General features: G+C 38.3%; 1 protein-coding gene across 1 annotated transcript; it reads left to right on the plus strand.

The window, feature by feature from the left end:
* The first annotated feature begins 5,444 nt into the window (after positions 1 to 5,444).
* On the plus strand, positions 5,445 to 14,975 carry LOC108260697 (free fatty acid receptor 4-like). The gene is made up of 3 exons (XM_047152125.2): positions 5,445 to 13,905; positions 13,994 to 14,125; positions 14,503 to 14,975. The coding sequence occupies exons 1-3, from the start codon at positions 13,480 to 13,482 to the stop codon at positions 14,746 to 14,748; spliced, it is 804 nt and encodes a 267-aa protein (XP_047008081.2). The 5' UTR covers positions 5,445 to 13,479; the 3' UTR covers positions 14,749 to 14,975.
* The last annotated feature ends 3,381 nt before the right edge of the window (positions 14,976 to 18,356 follow it).

Below are 18,356 nucleotides of genomic sequence, written 5' to 3' on the forward strand. Positions count from 1 at the left end.
GTTTCTTTAACGATTTGCACAGGAGTAATTGAACCACTTTTAAATATAATCAATTCTTCCATTAGCACTGGCTACAAACCTAAATCACTTAAATTAGCAGTTATTAAACCCCTGATTAAAAAACCTGACCTTGACCCCTCTCAACTGTCCAGCTATAGACCTATATCAAATCTCCCCTTCATCTCCAAGATCTTAGAAAAGGTTGTAGCACAGCAGCTATGCTCATACTTGCATAGGAACAACATTCATGACATGTATAAGTATAAGTCAGGATTTAGATCTCATCATAGCACAGAGACAGCGTTAATTAAAGTAGTAAATGACCTACTATTAGCCTCTGATCAGGGTTGTGTCTCGTTGCTTGCGTTACTTGACCTTAGTGCAGCTGTTGATACTATAGATCATACTATTACTCTGGATGGTTTTTCTGTTTCATCATGTGCAGCAGTAAAAGACCTTGGTGTGATTATTGATTCCAATCTATCATTTGATGCTCATGTAGATAATATTACTAGGATAGCCTTCTTTCATCTCAGAAATATTTCTAAGATAATAAATATATTGTCACTACATGATGCAGTAATAGTTCATGCATTCATCACCTCTAGACTAGATTACTGTAATGCCTTACTGTCTGGATGTTCCAGAAGGTGCATAAACAAACTCCAGTTAGTCCAGAATGCAGCTGCTAGAGTCCTAACTAGAACCAGAAGACACGACCATATCACCCCGATTTTATCAACACTGCATTGGCTCCCAGTGAAATCTCGCATTGATTATAAAATACTATTATTAAAAAGCACTAAATGGTCTCGCACCACAGTATATATGCGACGTTTTGGTTTTCTATGATCCGCCATTCCTACTTAGATCAAAAGATGCAGGCTATTTGACGGTACCTTGAATGGCGAAGGCTACAGCAGGGGGGAAGAGTTTTCTCTTATAGAGGCCCACAGTTATGGAACAGTCTTCCAATTAGTGTTCGGGACTCAGACACAGTCTCAGTGTTTAAGTCTAGGCTTAAAACGTAATTGTTTACTCAAGCCTACCCTGACTAGACTTTCTGTTACGCTAAGCACAGTCCTAATAATATTTTCCCTCCCTCTCTCATTCTGTTGAGCCACACACGATTTTATGGAGATACTAGAGATCCTGATCCTCTCTGCTCTCCGGAACTGCCTGATCCGTTTCGGATGTCCTACCTCTGGATGGAGCTCTCATCTACTCCAATTCCAGATTGCTGGGACTACAGCTGCTTCTAAGTCCAAACAGACTTCATATAAATCCATAATGAACATTTTCACACTATCTGTTGTTACCCAGATGAGGATGGGTTCCCTTCTGAGTCAGGCTCCTCTCAAGGTTTCTTCCTCTTAACACCTTAGGGAGTTTTTCCTTGCCACTGTCTCCACTCAGTGGCTTGCTCAGTTGGGATAAATTTGCACCCTTAATATCTATATACTGTGTTGATATTTCTGTAAAGCTGCTTCGAGACAATGTCTATAGTAAAAAGCACTATACAAATAAAAATTTAATTGAATTGAATTGTATGATCACACACTTCCTGGAGCTCTTAACTGGACACGCTTTGTTATGGGCTACAGCAGTGTGGGAGCGGGAGGGCGGCACTATCGCTTCACTAAAATAGTTCATTACACATTTCCAGGATGCCTTTGATCACTCTCCCGACAGATGGGAGACAGAACAGGAACTCATGAGAATCACGCAGGGCACACGTGATGCTGTGGAGTGTGCTCTCGAGTTTCGTACCATCGCGGCAAGGAGTGTATGGAACGAACGGCCCTCAAGACAACGTTTCGTCAGGGACTGAACTCAGAACTGGTGAAGGAGTTAGCCTGTCGGGATGAACAACTCTCCCTCAATGTGCTCATTGACCTCGCGATTCATCTGGACCAACTGCGCCAGACCAACCGCCCAACGCTGTGTGAGCCCAATGTCCCCATGCAAGGAGCAGCTGCGGAGCCCATGCAGCTCAGGCTAGCGCGGCTTCGTGAGGAGGAGAGGGAGAGGCGTCGCCGAGAGTTCCACTGCTTTTACTGTGGAGAGGATAACCACCTCGTCCATCAGTGCCCTCTCAAGAAGCCATGGTCCTTCAGGGAGAGCGGGAACAACAGACCCCGGCACTAAATTACCACCAAATTGGTTCCAACCAATTACATACAACTCTTGTATTCGTGCTACCTGTTATGATCGAAGACTCAGGGGTGCCTACTGTACTCACAGCACTGATTGACTCAGGAGCAGCCGGTAATTTCATTGATCACAAACAGTGCACGACCTAAACCTTCCCATTCGTCCCCTACTCCAGCCACGTTGCATCCAGTCCATTGATGGGTCCCCCATAGGAGGAGGGATCATCTCTCACCGTACAGCACCTCTTGGACTCCAGGTCAGTGCCCTCCATAGTCCTTTACATCACTGTATTAGCCCGGCACCTCATCATTTTAGTCCTCCCATAGTTGGAGCTCCATAATCCCCAGGTTTCTTGGGTGGACAAACAGGTCATCCAGTGCTCTCCATACTGCCACAATAACTGCCTGCAATCCCCAGTTATCCCAGTGGCAGCCACGACAGTGCAGAGTCCCACTCCACCCATTCCAGTTCGAGTTCCTCCCAAATATCATGACCTCATGGAAGTAATCAGCAAGGATAGGGCGAGCGGATTACCACCACACTGCACCTATGATTGTGCAATTGAGCTACTTCCAGGAACCAGCCCACCACGAGTTCTAGTTTACCTGCTCTCTCAAGCACTCCAACAGGGATATATCAGACCTTCCATGTCTCCCGCCTCAGCAGGTTTCTTTTTTGTAGAGAAGAAAGAAGGCGGCCTTAGACCATGCATAGTCTACCGGGGCCTAAACCAAGTTTCTGTTAAGTATCGTTATCCATTGCCACTGGTACCCTCAGGCCGTGAACAACTAAGGTCAGCGACCATCTTCACCAAGTTGGACCTACGTAATGCATACAACCTGGTCCACATCTGTGAGGGGGACAAGTGGAAAACGGCCTTCAGTACCACCTCGGGTCACTACGAGTACCTGGTCATGCCTTATGGGCTCTCTAACGCCCCCTCAGTGTTCCAATGTCTCATTAATTCAATTCAATTCAATTCAATTTTATTTGTATAGCGCTTTTTACAATAGACATTGTCTCAAAGCAACATTACAGAAATATCAACATGGTATACAGATATTAAAGGTGTGAATTTATCCCAACTGAGCAAGCCACTGAGTGGCGATGGTGGCAAGGAAAAACTCCCTAAGATGTTTTAAGAGGAAGAAACCTTGAGAGGAACCCGACTCAGAAGGGAACCCATCCTCATCTGGGTAACAACAGATAGTGGGAAAAAGTTCATTATGGATTTATATGAAGTCTGTATGGCCTTAGGAGCAGCCGTAGTCCCAGCAGTCTGGAATTAGAGAAGATTTGAGCTCCATCCAGAGGCAGAAAGGATCTGGATCTCTAGTATCTCCATAAATTTGTGTGGGGCTCGGCAAAAGGAGAGAGGGAGAAAAAAGATTATTATGACTGCGAAGTAGTAGAACAGAATCTAGTCAGGGTAGGCTTGAGTAAACAAATATGTTTTAAGCCTAGACTTAAACACTGAGACTGTGTCTGAGTCCTGAACAATAATAGGAAGACTGTTCCATAACTGTGGGGCTCTATAAGCGAAAGCTCTTCCCCCTGCTGTAGCCTTCACTATTCGAGGTACCGTCAAATAGCCTGCATCTTTTGATCTAAGTAGGCGTGGCGGATCATATAAAACCAAAAGGTCGCTTAGATATTGTGGCGCGAGACCATTTAGTGCTTTATAGGTTAATAAAAGTATTTTATAGTTAATGCGAGATTTTACTGGGAGCCAATGCAGTATTGATAATATTGGTGTGATATGGTCGTATCTTCTAGTTCTAGTTAGGACTCTAGCAGCTGCATTCTGGACTAACTGGAGCTTATTCATATTCCTACTGGAACATCCAGACAGTAAGGCATTACAGTAATCTAATCTAGAGGTGACGAATGCATGAACTAGTATTTCTGCATCATGTAGTGACAATATGTTTCTTATCTTAGAAATATGTCTGAGATGAAAGAAAGCTATCCTAGTAATATTATCTACATGAGCATCAAATGATAGGCTGGAGTCAATAATTACTCCAAGGTCTTTAACTGCTGTACATGATGAAACAGAAAGACCATCCAGAGTAACCATGTGATCAGAAAGATTACTTCTAGCTACACGTGGGCCTGATAAAAGTATTTCTGTTTTATCAGAATTAAGTAAAAGGAAGTTAGTTAACATCCAACGTCTAATGTCCTTTACACAATCCTCAACTTTACTAAGCTTCTGTCTGTCCTCTGGCTTCGCTGAAACATACAACTGTGTATCATCAACTTAACAGTGGAAGCTAACTCCATGTTTACGAATAATTTGTCCTGGGGGTAGCATATATAAAGAGCAGTGGGCCTAAAACAGAACCCTGTGGAACTCCAAAAGTAACCTCAGTACGCATGGAGAAATCACCATTTACATCTACGAACTGATAACGATCGGTCAGATAAGACCTGAGCCAGGAGAGGACTGTTCCCTTAATGCCAACAACATTTTCTAATCTATCAAGGAGAATAGTGTGATCTATAGTATCAAAAGCTGCACTAAGGTCGAGTAACACAAGCAGCGAGACACAACTCTGATCAGAGGTCAGTAGAAGGTCATTTACTACTTTAACTAACCCTGTCTCTGTGCTATGATGAAGTCTAAATCCTCACTGATACATTTCATAAATGTTATTCCTATGTAAGTACGAGCATAACTGCTTTGCTACAACCTTTTCTAAGATCTTAGAGATAAAGGGGAGATTTGATATAGTTGAGAGGGGTCAAGGTCAGGTTTTTTTAACAGGGGTTTAATAACTGCTAATTTAAGTGATTTAGGTACATAGCCAGTGCTAAGGGAAGAATTGATTATATTTAAAAGTGGTTTAATTACTCCTGGACAAATCTGCTTAAAGAAACATGTAGGCACAGAATCTAGTTTGCAAGTTGACAAATTGGCTGAAGAGGTTAATGAAACTAGTTCGATCTCTCTAAGTGGAGCAAAACACTCTAAACATTGATCTGATATTGCTACATTATCATCTAATGGGTTTGATACAATACTGTCTGGTTTTAATTTAATAGCCTGAATTTCACATCTAATATTTTCAACCTTACCAATGAAAAATTTCATGAAATCTTCACTGCTATGTAATGATTGAGTGTTTCTCTCTGTAGTGGTTTTATTCCTAGTTAATTTTGCTACTGTGATGAATAGAAATCTAGAATTGTTTTTGTTATCTCCCATTAAGGTGAAAAGATAGATTTTTCTAGCATCGCTAAGAGATTTTCTATATTTCAGGAGGCTCTCCTTCCATGCTGTGTGAAATATCACCAGTTTGGTTTGACGCCATTTACGTTCTAACTGTCAAGTTATCTGTTTTAAGGTACCTGTTTGATTGTTATACCAGGGTGCTAATTTTTTCTCTCTAATTATTTTTCTTTTGAGTGGAGCCACTCTATCTAGCGTGTAGCGGAGTGCTGACTCTAAGCTTTCAGTCACCTGATTGAGTTCTATCGGAACTGACGGTGATCTGACGGTGATCTGACGGTGATCCAAATCTAATTGATGTTTCTGAGAGGTTATATCCACCACCAATGTTGGTTATTGCTACTACAAAATGTTAATTGTCTTTTATTAGTACAATATTTTGTGCGAATTCAATTAGCATATTACATTATGTTATAATGAATGTTTTTCCCCCATGATATTCATTCATTCATTCATTCATTCATTCATTCATTCAATGCTTTCTCCCAGTCAGGGTTGACAGTAATTATTTCTTTGTCCACCCTCAGATTCAACTGTCTGCCAAGGACCTTGAAGACGAAATGTGTGTTAATCACCATCTCCAATTACAACTTCACAGAGTTCTGAAGATGCTGAGTAAGGCTATGGACTAAGTTGCAATATTAGAATCTGAGGTAAGACTCACAAATGACAGTACATCCACCGTACAGATCAAGGCATATTAAGTATGGATTGTTGAGTCATGCTGTGCATGGTGGACTGCAGAAAGCACAGATAGAGACATCATCATCTGTGTCAAAAGCCTACACTGTACTGGAGAGAGTTCCCAAGGAAAGTCCTTAGCGCTTTTCATCACCCCCAAGAGCTCACAATCTCATGGATGAGAGTTTTCTGGAGCGTCCCATTTGTAGAGCTCAGTATCCAACCAGTCACCATAGAGAGCTTCTGGTACATTTTGACAAGTGCTTTGGTACAAATTAATGTTAATTAATGTTACCAAATTAAAGTTCACACCATTTTCATTTTGAAAACAACTAAATGTGTATTAGAAATAGTCTAGATTTTGATATATAGTAGATGTTCACTAATCACAAATCCTAGGTTTCATTTATGCAGAAATGTTTAATGATCAATATCCTCTGCTATATGTATTTGCTGGTTTGTTTACATTTTCTTTCAATTAAACAGTTCTTGAACTTCTGCTTCTTTCAATATGCACTAATATCAGTATATCTTTATGATATATCAGTATGTTTTTCAGACCATATCAGTTGATCATTTTAGACAAATTGACTCATTGCAGTATCTATTGCCCTGCAGTTACTGAAGGTATGTAAATAAGTGGTAAATCAACTCTTCCTAACACTTAAAACTATCACCTCCTATAATTACTCTACAGTGATGTCTTCAATCAGTTAGAAGGAATTTCTACATGTTCCAAAAAGCACTACAGTCATCTCAGTCTCCAGAAATTCAAGAAATATAGGACTAAATAATCGCTAAACCATTTAAGCTGACTTCAATCACAAGCAGGCCTGGATTTGCTAATCGGGAGCACCGAGAGAATTTCCGGTGGGCCGCGAGGGCCAGTGTTGTCATGGCACTGGGTTGAAATATGGATAATGTCCCTAGGCTGCCTGCACTATTTTGCCGCAGCCCCACTCTTTTTATTTAATATTTTACCACAGCCCCACTCTTTTTATTTATTATTTTTTCCGCAGCCCACTCAAAGAGTGCAGCCTGCAGTTTAATGATGACGTAATTATCTTTTGACTCCCCCGACAGCGGCACCTTGCTAAAAAAAGAAACTTTACTTGTAAACTTCAGTCAGTGGTGCTTGTTGTTGATGCAGGATATAGGCTAAAATGGAAAATAGAAAGTGCAAAGGCAGCGATGAAAAGGCAAGATTTTTTTTTAAAAAGAAAGCTCTTCAAACTGACACGGCCAAATGTACAAAACAGCAGCTTTTTCACCAGCACACCAAATGAGGACGATGAGATGACCGGTAAACTAACGTTAAGCTAGTTAGGAGCAGTGCCAGATGCTAGCAGCTGTGCAAAACAACATTGTCTGCAAACCACCGTTCATGTTTATGCAATACATTTTTTCTTGTAGCTCTTCAGCAGCAGCAGCAGCCTCTATTGCTCATTGAGTTAATATAAGAATTAGAAGAATTAATATTAATGAAGAGTATGGTGTAGGCTACACCTGCTCAATAAAAAATGCCCTGAGATAATGAATGATACCAGATGATTCAGCACTACATTAGTGAAACTGACTTGACTTGATCAGAAAGCTTTGTAAGAAGGGGAGATTTGTGGTGAGAAATATGACAATTTGTAAAATTTGATTTAGTGTCCAAAGCAGAGCCAGGACCCAGTTGTAGGCTTATGCAGGAGATTGTTGCTTTCACTGTGGAAGACACAGGTAAGCTGTTGTACCACAGTGTGTGAATAAGCAAACATGATCACATTAGTTACAACAGGCCTATAACAATTTTCTATGCCCAAGTGTTAGTGACCCATTATGTTTTTTTTATCAAAAGATAGTAGTCTAAAGATACAAAGCCCATGATTGAAAGGGAATAGGATAAAAGTCATATGAAATAAGCCTGCATATTTTGCCATTTGGATATTTTAGTAGTTAAAATAAAACATGCTTTTCATGTCAAATATGTTAAAGATTACAGAATGATTTTCATTGTGATTAATTTGCACTCGAGTCTAGGGATACAGAAGGAAATGTGAAAGGGAGAGTAGAGTCTACTCAGGGACTGATAACAGAGGCAACAATTCAGCAGCAGAACCCAGAGCCACAAGCTAGGAACAAGGCAGATGAAGATGATTCTGTTGATAGTTTTGATCATTTTGCTCGACCTCAGTCACAAGATATACATACATTTTTTTCTTACCATCCTCAACAAACCCCAAATGTTCCTATACCAAAGATTTTCAAGAGCAAAGATGGAACAAACCGCAAGTGGCTGACTTACTGTGAAAAAAACAATCTCTGTACTGTTCTGTTTGTTTGGCATTTGCACCTTTGGTAGGCGATGGCCTTTTCATAAAGGAAGGCATGAAAGACTGGAAACACATTCACCAAAGGACTGAAATTCTCATGTCTTTGGACAATGACACTGTGATAAATAAAGTTGCAGAGACCAGTGCATTGCTCAGGCGTTTATTAATGTTTTAGGGTTGGCCATGTTTCCTTGAAACAAGGGCGTAACCATGGTATGGACATTGGGGGGTCCAATCCCCCACCAACATCCAAAGTTTGATACTGAATATTTGCATATTTAGAACATAGTTTTAGGATTACAATTACCATTTGAATTCACGTGATTTCTGAGTGATTGAAGCTCCCACAGCATGGGGAAATTGTGGGGTGCTGTGGATGTCCTGTGGGCAGATGTATTCTCTGCTCCATAACCTACCATGAAACCCACCACACCAAGTAGAGGCGAGCTAAGATGTGTGCAAGCAAACCACACACGCTAACATTTAAGCATACACTCATGACTTTTAAACAAACTCAAAAAGGATGGCTACTTATGAAACTAAATTCAACACTATATATGTTGTAAATACAATTTCCCCACGGATGCTTCCAAGCAAAGGTGTTCAAAGGGAAAAACATTTTAGGAAATTTTCTAAGATAGTTTTCTAAGAATGTTATACAAAAATGTAGAATCTTTACAGACACATGCAAGCAGGCTACTTCCAATTCACCTCTTACAAAGTAGTGAAAATGCTATCAACATAAGAAATGGTTCATTTACTCAAATATTTTTTTATTTCAACAAGGCCCACTAGATGGTGCTAAAAATGCTAGAAATGGCAACTGAATATTCTGTTTGTGTAACTGGTGTCATTTATTATGTTAATGTCATCATGCAGATTAGCTTGCTATGTAATAAGTGTACAAAGTGTACAACGATATATAGTGGTAACCTGAAACGTTAGCTATGTAAAGGGTATTGGAGTTGTCTTTTCTTAATTCTAAAGACAAATTGCCATAACTAGTTCTGAATGGATAACTATAATATGGCCACAACTCAGACGTTAGTTCCATATCTCTCGTTGCCAAGCAGGACATCTCAGCATTATGCTGAGCCTTATATTTGTAAAATCACTTAGTTGTCCTTAGCCCAAATGTAGTGTAAAGGAACAAAATGCTGTGCAACTTTCCTCACTTTCACTCGCATATATGACAGTCTGTCACAACGTAAGGGTTCACAACGAACTCGGCGGGAGGATATGCAAGTGAATATACGTTAATGGTCAAAAACTGGAACTGACGTTAGCCTAGCCTACTTCGTGGGTGTGTAAATATCAAAAGTTAATTGACGTTCTTAAGAACAAACCAAGCCATGCTATGATGCCTTCTATACTAAGCTAAGGTTACCTACTATTTAGGTATCAAGTTACGTACTGTCTGAAAAAAGCTTATATGTTCTGCGGCACTTTCTACGATTGGCTGCTGTCTCCATTACTTACAGACGGAGCGGCGAAAATATATCAGTGAACTTGCAATGAGTATGGGCGCAACCAAGTGTACAATTGGAAGGGGGGGGGGGGGCACACACCGATTTTCCTTAACAAACAGAAATATATTAAAAAGGAATAGATATGAATAAATAGAATAGATGAAGAAAAGACAGATCCGTTGGCAGGGTTCATTAAAGGGGGACATATAGAAAATATTTTGTACTGTATACTGGAGGGACAGATTGGTATTTCCTCAACGTTGGGGGGACACGACCCCCCACCCCCACCCCCAAAGAATGCGTGGTTATGCCTATGCCTTGAAGCTACACTTATGCGGAGGAAAGAGATGAAGCCGTCATAAGAAAGTTATACTGTGAAAAGAATTCTTGCAGAGAACAGTGCAATGCTTGTTTTATTCTTTATTTGCGTTTAAGGATTGGATATGTGTGAACAATTCTGCACAGAATATATATTCAGATATTGCAGAAAAGGACAATGTGATGTTTTAAAGAATAGTGTTGGAGATTTACCCTTTAACTAATGTTCTCATATTTGTGTTGAAGTTGTAAAGCAGCCGTTTGCTTAACTTATGCAAAGGAAAAATAGATGATGGTGTCATTAGAAAGTGCAATATATTTTATTTTATTTTTATTATTTTTTATTATTATTTTATATTTGTATTTATTTGATATTTTTTCATTTCAAGGTTTAGATATTTATTAACACTATTATTTATTTATTTATTTAGTTATTTATTTTTACAGAAAATAGATTCTGATACTGTTAAACATTACATTGTGTTGTTGTAAAGAATACTGTTGTTAAATAAATCTTCACTGTGAAGCAGCACTAAGGCTACTGTATTTGCACTGAATTGGAAATGATGATATTTTTGAAAAACACAATGAATTACAAGGCTGTAGAGAACAGTGCACTATTGCAGACTTATATACTGAGGTTTTAATTACATTATTTTAATATAGTCAGTCGTAAACTAAAGTGGGCCGGTCTAAGGCATGAATCTCCAGGGCTGAAAATGAGCAAGTTATGTGTGCTTACCTTCTAAAAACCATCACGGACACTAGGATGGATCCCTTGCACATTCTCAACAATACGATGAAAATTGGAGATGATTGTGGAGGTCAGATGAGATTCACATTCCCACTTTATCTTATAGCATTTTTCCATGAATGAGGTGCCAGTACTGGTTTTGGAGCCAATGCCTAACCCCAAACTCCAGTAAAACTTTCAACTGTTGCCCCAAAATTGTCAGCAAAATTGTTCTGTCCCAGCATCAAGATGGTGCTGGTCTGGAACCTAGAACCAGTGAAGCGAATTGTTTAGAGGGCAACATCATTTCATCATTATGAAAACTTAAATACTTGGGCCCAGTTGCATGAAAACCCTTAAATGGTTTGACTTAAGAGTATCCCTCAGGGGAAGCCAATCCCTGAGGTAAGGGATTTCTTTAAGAGAGTTGCAACAAACGTTTTAAATGTCATCTTTACCAAAGTGTTTATACTTAGCATTTTGCGATAGTTTCTGGCAAAGCACAGCAATAGGGAAGTGGTTGCTATGCTTACGAAATCTCCCACAATAAACAGAACATAATGGACCATAAAACAAGTTTAACTTATCCTACACCAACTGTACTACAATATTTCAGTTATGGAAAATAGTAACAGTACTGAAACCAAGAAATGTAAACCAAACTGGACTGAAGATGAAAAAAGCCATTCTTTTAGAAGAATATGGGAAAAGAAAAAACTCCCTCCAAAGCCGCTTTAACCCATATGTCACTCATGCGCACAAGACTAAAGCCTGGCATGAGATAACGAGATAACGGAAAAAAATAATTCAAGAAATCTTGCCATCAAGCACACAATAGAAGAAGAAATGAAAAGTATGAAAATGTATTTGTGTGTTCCAGAAAGAAAGAAATAACCATAAAAAGGAATCGGGAAAAACTGGTGAGTTAGTGGCATTGAAGCTGAAGTGTTTTACATCAACCTTACTTTTTGTATCAAAAAGAATAGCACGCTTGGTATGATAGAGTTTAGCAAATATTTCCTTGTGTAAAGGAGGAGAGCCACTGCCACAAGACCTGTCCGTGACAGCAAAACTGGTCCAAGACATTATAGGGAAGGATTCTTCTACTTTAGTTGGTATTGCAGACGTTCCTCAAAGCAACTCGGGAAGCAGGTACAATAACGTTGATGAACGCTAATAATGTTTTGACTTAATATTTTAGCCTGCACTTTGTGAAATGTATTTTGCTTTGTAATGCAGTCTCTTCTTTGCTCTGATACAAAAAGACATTGAGCTTGGGTAAGACGCTATATTATGTGAACTTTTTTTTGATCACTAAAAATGTACCTCGTTACTTCCGTTTGAGTTCAGCATATGATTTAAGGGACCTGTTTTGGTCCCTTCATTTTTTTTTTTTTTTAGGGTGAAATGGTTGCTAAGGACTTTGTAGCAACACATAACGGAACTTAAGGGAACACTTAAGCAATTAAGGGGAAATAGTTAATGATGGCCTTAAAGTAATTTAAGTGGACCCTTAGGGTTTTTCTTGCAACCCATGTTTGACTAAGGGAATCCTTAACCTTATAATTTAGGGTTTTCTTAACTTAAGGGCTTAGTTGAAACCCTGAAGCACTTTCATGACCTCAAAAAAAGTGAAGTGAGTTTTATTGATCATTAGAAAAAGACATATATTTAAATATGCAGTCAATAGAGGGAGCACCACAACCAGGATACATTTCAAAAAGCAATAACAGCATGTCTCACTGATCTTCCACATATCTGCGCTGTTTTACCTTGGATATTCTCAAAGCTCATAGAAAGAAATGAGTCAAATCATCTACAGCTGACAAAACAGCTATAAAGTTCCTGGTAACGAAAATATATTGATTACTAAATGGACTTTTTGCAAATATTGTGCAAGTAGAATAAAATGACTGAGAAGACAGGAACAATACTGTATTTACCCAACAGGGCAAGTGTTATTGTAATCGCTTTTTAAACACCTCTGTTGTCAAGGAGGTTTTCATGGCTTTGATGCCACATAAGATTAAAGGTGGTTTATGTATATTACATTTTTATCTTACGGACAGTCAAAAAAAGTATTTCACTGCATGCTGTACATTCTGTATGGTTGTGCATGAGAACAATAAAATTTTTATTTGAAGTTGAAGTAATGTAGTAATCACATAGCCAAGCCAGCTAGCGAGCGCTAATGACATTTTGGAAAATCAATAGAGAGCTTGGATTGCACCAACCCCCTGCAAAGTCCCCCAAAATAGAGCGTTATGTGCCTTTTTATATCAAGAATTAGTTTATAGAGTTCAGGGCGGTACAGTTTTATATGGATTTAACAAACAGCTGCAGGAAAAAGGAAGTCATAATTATGGTAGGCAGGGTTATACTAAAAGGGATGACGCAAGGAGTTTAACTCCACAAAAGATCCCAGTTCTAGCGTCACAGTCCGTGTCTCAGTGAGGGAAGATGTTACTCTTGATTGAACCTACATCCCATCTCCTTGTGCAGAACTTCTCCTATTTCTCCTACTTCTGTAAAGTCTAACATTCATACTGGTTTGTACCAATAATTCAGACCATGGTTCTACTGATCCTCTTTTCAGTCTCAGTGGTTGGCAACCTTGGTGCGCTTATACTCGTCATCAAAGAGAGGCGACGAGCTAACAACACCATCTTGACCTTGAACCTTTTTCTCGCTGACCTTTTGTTTATCAGCACAGTCCCTTTTGTCATTACTGTGAGGTGGACCAAGGCATGGAAACTGGGCTCTGCTGCCTGCCACTTGATCATGTACTTTATCAGCATGAGTGGCACTGTTACCATCACCACGCTGGCCGACATCAGTATTGAGAGACTGCTTGCAATCTTGAAGATGGAGACTACACCCAGCCTAAAACCAAGATGGTCACTTGGAGTGCTGCTTCTTATCTGGTTCTTCTGTGCTGTTGCAGTGTTACTGCTCTCTCTGTTCTCCAGGGTGATACCAGTCAGCTCCTCTCAAGAGGTTACGATGGTTCCCTATGTTTGGTTGTTTTTCATATTGATCTACCAAGGTTTGAGTGTGCATTACAGCTTTATGTCTTTGTTCACAGGGAGAAATGCATATATGTGCTCTGATATGGCCACATTTATTGGGCGAGGTTGTGTGGTGTGCTATCTTCTTTGCATTAGGCTTTCTGGTACCGGGTTGTAGCATTGTAATCAGTTACACCAAAATCTTACAGGTAAAAGATATGCACTTATGGTTTCCACTTCTTCTATCTAATTGAAACATTTGGCAAATATTGAGAGCGAGAAATTGCAGTCAACTGTTGACAATTAGTATTATTTTTCATTAGAGAGTTTATATAATCATTGCAGAGGGCAGTAAAAAAAGACATCCTGGTCTATTCTCTTAGCAATTAATTATTTATCTTATCTAAAGTGGGAACAGATGGTGTCATGAGAAGCTGTGATAGAGCAATGAAAACTCAAAATTGCACAGAACACAGTGTCGCAAAACTTGAAATTGAGAAACAATGTTTTATATAATAATAATAATAATAATAATAATAATAATAATACATGACACTGATTCATTGTTTCTCATTGCTGAACACAGATCAAGCAGCGTTGCAAAAGGAGACTTCACACGACCACTTCACAAAGACAAGAACAGTCAAGTGCAGTGTCTAAACAGGACTTCAAACTTTTCCGTACACTCCTTATTCTCATGATTTCCTTCTTCATCATGTGGAGTCCCATCTTTATCTTCACCTTTCTCATTCTTACACACAACTTCCAAGTCCATCTAGCTCTAACCTCCTCCATGTTTGTATGGGTGCTGACCTTTACCCTGGCTAACTAAGCCCTTAACCCGGTCCTCTACAGCCTCCAGCTGAGGCATAAATGGCAAAGGCTTTGCTGTGCAACAGCAGTCACACCAGCTCAAAGAGTTGCTACTCAGTAGGGAATTAACACTACTTCTCTAATTCCTGTTTTATTTTATCTTTATCTAGTCATTTGCCTAGTACTGGTTGTATTACATGTTTTACAATGCCTTTTTATTGTTATTCTTAGGATATTTTGATTAAATCTCAGTGACATAATTCTTTTTCTAATTATCTGCATATATATATATATATATATATATATATATATATATATGTATATATGTATGTATGTATGTATGTATATATATATATATATATATATATATATATATATATATATATATATATATATATATATATATATGTTCTTACATCAGCAAGAACCATACTGCAAGAACCAAGCACCTGACCAAACCATAAAAAAGTTTACACAGCTACAGTTTCATTTTGACAATGTTTACATAGCTCCTTTTCATTATTTTCAGTATATAAAGCAATAAAAGAAAACAATAAGCTTATGTAAATGTTGGTAGCGTGCTATAGTTATGAATTTACTTTGTGCCACCTTTTAGTCTTATTAAAAACATTATAAAGATAGTTATCAGATGTAGTGCACCATAAACAGTGATTACAAGGTTTGTCACATGATATTACAGAAAAAGAAACGTTGTAGTAGATTGTATTCAATGAGCATCTCATAAGAACCCTCTGTGTGTGTCTAGAAACATGTGCTTCAGAAGCCAACTGCTATTCTAAAAACATTTCACTTTAAGAAGGAGCCAATTGAGGAGCCAATTTATTAGGCTGACATGTTAGGGAGGAAAAAAGAATCTTGTACACTGTGAGCAGCACTGTTTCTTCTCTGTGATTAATACCAATTGGTATAGTAAACGTCATTAGCTCTGTATGATTTGCCAAGATTAATATCACAAGTATGGATTTTCAGGTTTTGATTATCTCAGAGATGCTTTTGGTCCTGATATTGCATCCGTTAATATACTTGCTTGTAATTTCCTTATTCAGTACGTTACCTCATTAGGTTTTCTTGTAATAGGTTCACTGTAAAACATTTCCGGTGGTTATACGGAAGTTCACCTGCTGCCTTAAAAGTGTGAGTAAACTCAACTTGCAAATAACCTTTGTTTCAAGTCAAAAAGTTACATTTTCCAAGTCAAGTTTAACTTTAACTTTAAGTTTAATTTGTGAAACTTGTAAACTTAGTCCATGCTATATGTCTAAAGATATGTCAATATCTAAAACCTGTCATGACAACTGGAGTTAAAGAGAAGAAATAAGTTCATATAACTTAATGGGGCTACCATGTTTTACAGTGTAATAGCAGTTCAGTTTCCTGTTTACTTTAGTGATTGAGTGATATGTTCTGGCCAAAGGTTTGTAGACACCTTGTGGACCATCACACCCACATGTGGGTCTTCCCCAAACTGTTGCCACAAAGTTGGAAACACATAGCTGGATGTTGTAGCAGTATAGTTTACCTGAACTGGAACTAAGGGGTTCATACATGTTCCAACATAACAAGACCCCTGTGCACAAAGCAGGGGCCATGAAGAAATGGTTTGCCAAGGCTGGTGTAGAAGAACATGAGTGGCCTGCACAGAAAACTGACCTCAATCCAATTGATCACTTTTGGGATCAACTGAGATGCTGACTGCGAACCAGGCATTCTCACCCGACATCAGTGCCTGACCTCACTAATGCTCTTGTGGCTGAATGAGCACAAATCCCCACATCCATGCTCCAAAATCTTCTATAACAGCAAAAGAGGTCTGGAATGGGATGTTCAATAATGTTCACATATGTTCACATATGGGTGTGATGGTCATGACAAGCGTAGAGATTAGCTGTCCTCAGATCCCTAACAAATGAGACAGTTTTTTATTTATTTATTTTTGACCTTTGAAGAAGTTCGAAGTTTGATTCTCTACTGATGATGAAAAATCTAGTTATTTGAGATTGCATTCCCTTTGTATATGGATGATCCAGATGTTCATAAAAGCAAACTCTAGAAATAAATGGTATGTCTTGACCTTAGTTGTTTGTCTTTTTGTTTTTGTAAGATTGTCTATTAGGTACTATATTTTCAGACTACATTATCATCATTACATTTTCTAGATCATTATCATGTTCATTGGTCTCTACAATTAAATGTATTTTTATGTTTTAAAAATTATATATAAAGTAAAATTATTATACAAAATCATTATGCTTCCCTGTTTCAGGTTGTTCAGTTTAAATCTGGCTAGCATTAAGTTTGCAAATCTGATATTGTTTATTTGAATAAGAATTAGCATGTTTTTTGGGTTTTTTTGTTTTGTTTTTTAAACATAGGACAAACATGTATTTAATGTTTGTATGAGCTCAAAAGCTAGAGGTTCCCTGTCATGTATTTCCCCCCTGCGCTGGGTGCTGCGTGCAGAGTCTCACAGCACGTGTAACAGCACACAGCACTATGCATACCCACGCATTCTTCTGTGTTGTTTACGTTAACACGTATTTTGTTTTGGTTTATGTCCTATCTCCTCCCATGTCTTGTCATGTGTTGTCTCCATCATGTGTCTTAATTACTCTCACCTGTTTTCAGTTTTCCCCTTGATTAGTTTGTGTATTTAAACTCTTGTGTTGCTCGGTTCAGGGTGAAGGATTGTTTAGTGTTAGCCCACATGACAGTCCCACTCACGTGGGCTGAATTGGTAATACACCACTTATAGTGCATTTAAAAAGTAATAACCCCCTCATGTATTTTCTTATTTTGCTATGCTACAGCACCACTCTCAAAATTTATTAAATTATTTATTTTCTCATCAACACAAAACACACCATAATAACGCATACGCGTGTCAATGTTTCATGTAGCTATATAATAGTCTGCCAGCTAGTAGGCAAATTAGCAGGCCACAAGATAGCATTGTATATAAATCAGCATACATCAGATAATTCTGACAGAAAGCACAGGAATGTAAACATAATATAAAGACAAGGTTTTGTAGAGAACATAACCTTTCATTTTACTAAATAATTATCTTAATGTTACACATGGAAACAATTTCATTTGTCAATTTATGGCTCTAAATTGAGAGGGTTGTGCTTGGGCTCTAAATGAGCTCTAAATGTAAATAAAGATCTTATGGGCTTGTACAAGGTGCTTGAAGTGGTTGAATTTTGCTTTTTGAAATTTTAGTACTGGAAAAGCTTGAAAATAGGCATTTTTTTAATCTAGTGGAGCTTAAAAAGTGCTTGAATTATAAAAAATCAATAAATATGAAATCGCTAAAAACTTTAGGGTTTATTTTCAATAGAACATGAATACAAATTTTTCACTCAATGTATGACTCCCAACTGCAGCCTCCAAAAGTTCCTATCTTAACTTATTTATTATTTATCATTATTTCCATGATTCATTTAATCAGAAGTGTAAATTATTCATGCTTATTATCCATGATAGAGCGGGAGATGACAACTGATTCCGATAATGAGAAAACCAATTACCCGTGACCTTTTTTATCGAAGTTCATGTGACTTAAGGAATCAAATAATAAATCTTACCTTTATATGTAATCTTTGC

Source organism: Ictalurus punctatus, chromosome 29, assembly GCF_001660625.3.
Source record: "Ictalurus punctatus breed USDA103 chromosome 29, Coco_2.0, whole genome shotgun sequence".
Taxonomy (NCBI): Eukaryota; Metazoa; Chordata; class Actinopteri; order Siluriformes; family Ictaluridae; genus Ictalurus; species Ictalurus punctatus.

Excerpts from the sequence above, each read along its gene's own strand:
- LOC108260697 (XM_047152125.2), top strand. The coding sequence starts at position 13,480 with ATGGTTCTACTGATCCTCTTTTCAGTCTCAGTGGTTGGCAACCTTGGT. Across the intron at positions 13,906-13,993 it reads CAGTCAGCTCCTCTCAAGAG|GGAGAAATGCATATATGTGC; the intron begins GTTACGATGGTT and ends CTTTGTTCACAG. Across the intron at positions 14,126-14,502 it reads GTTACACCAAAATCTTACAG|ATCAAGCAGCGTTGCAAAAG; the intron begins GTAAAAGATATG and ends TGCTGAACACAG.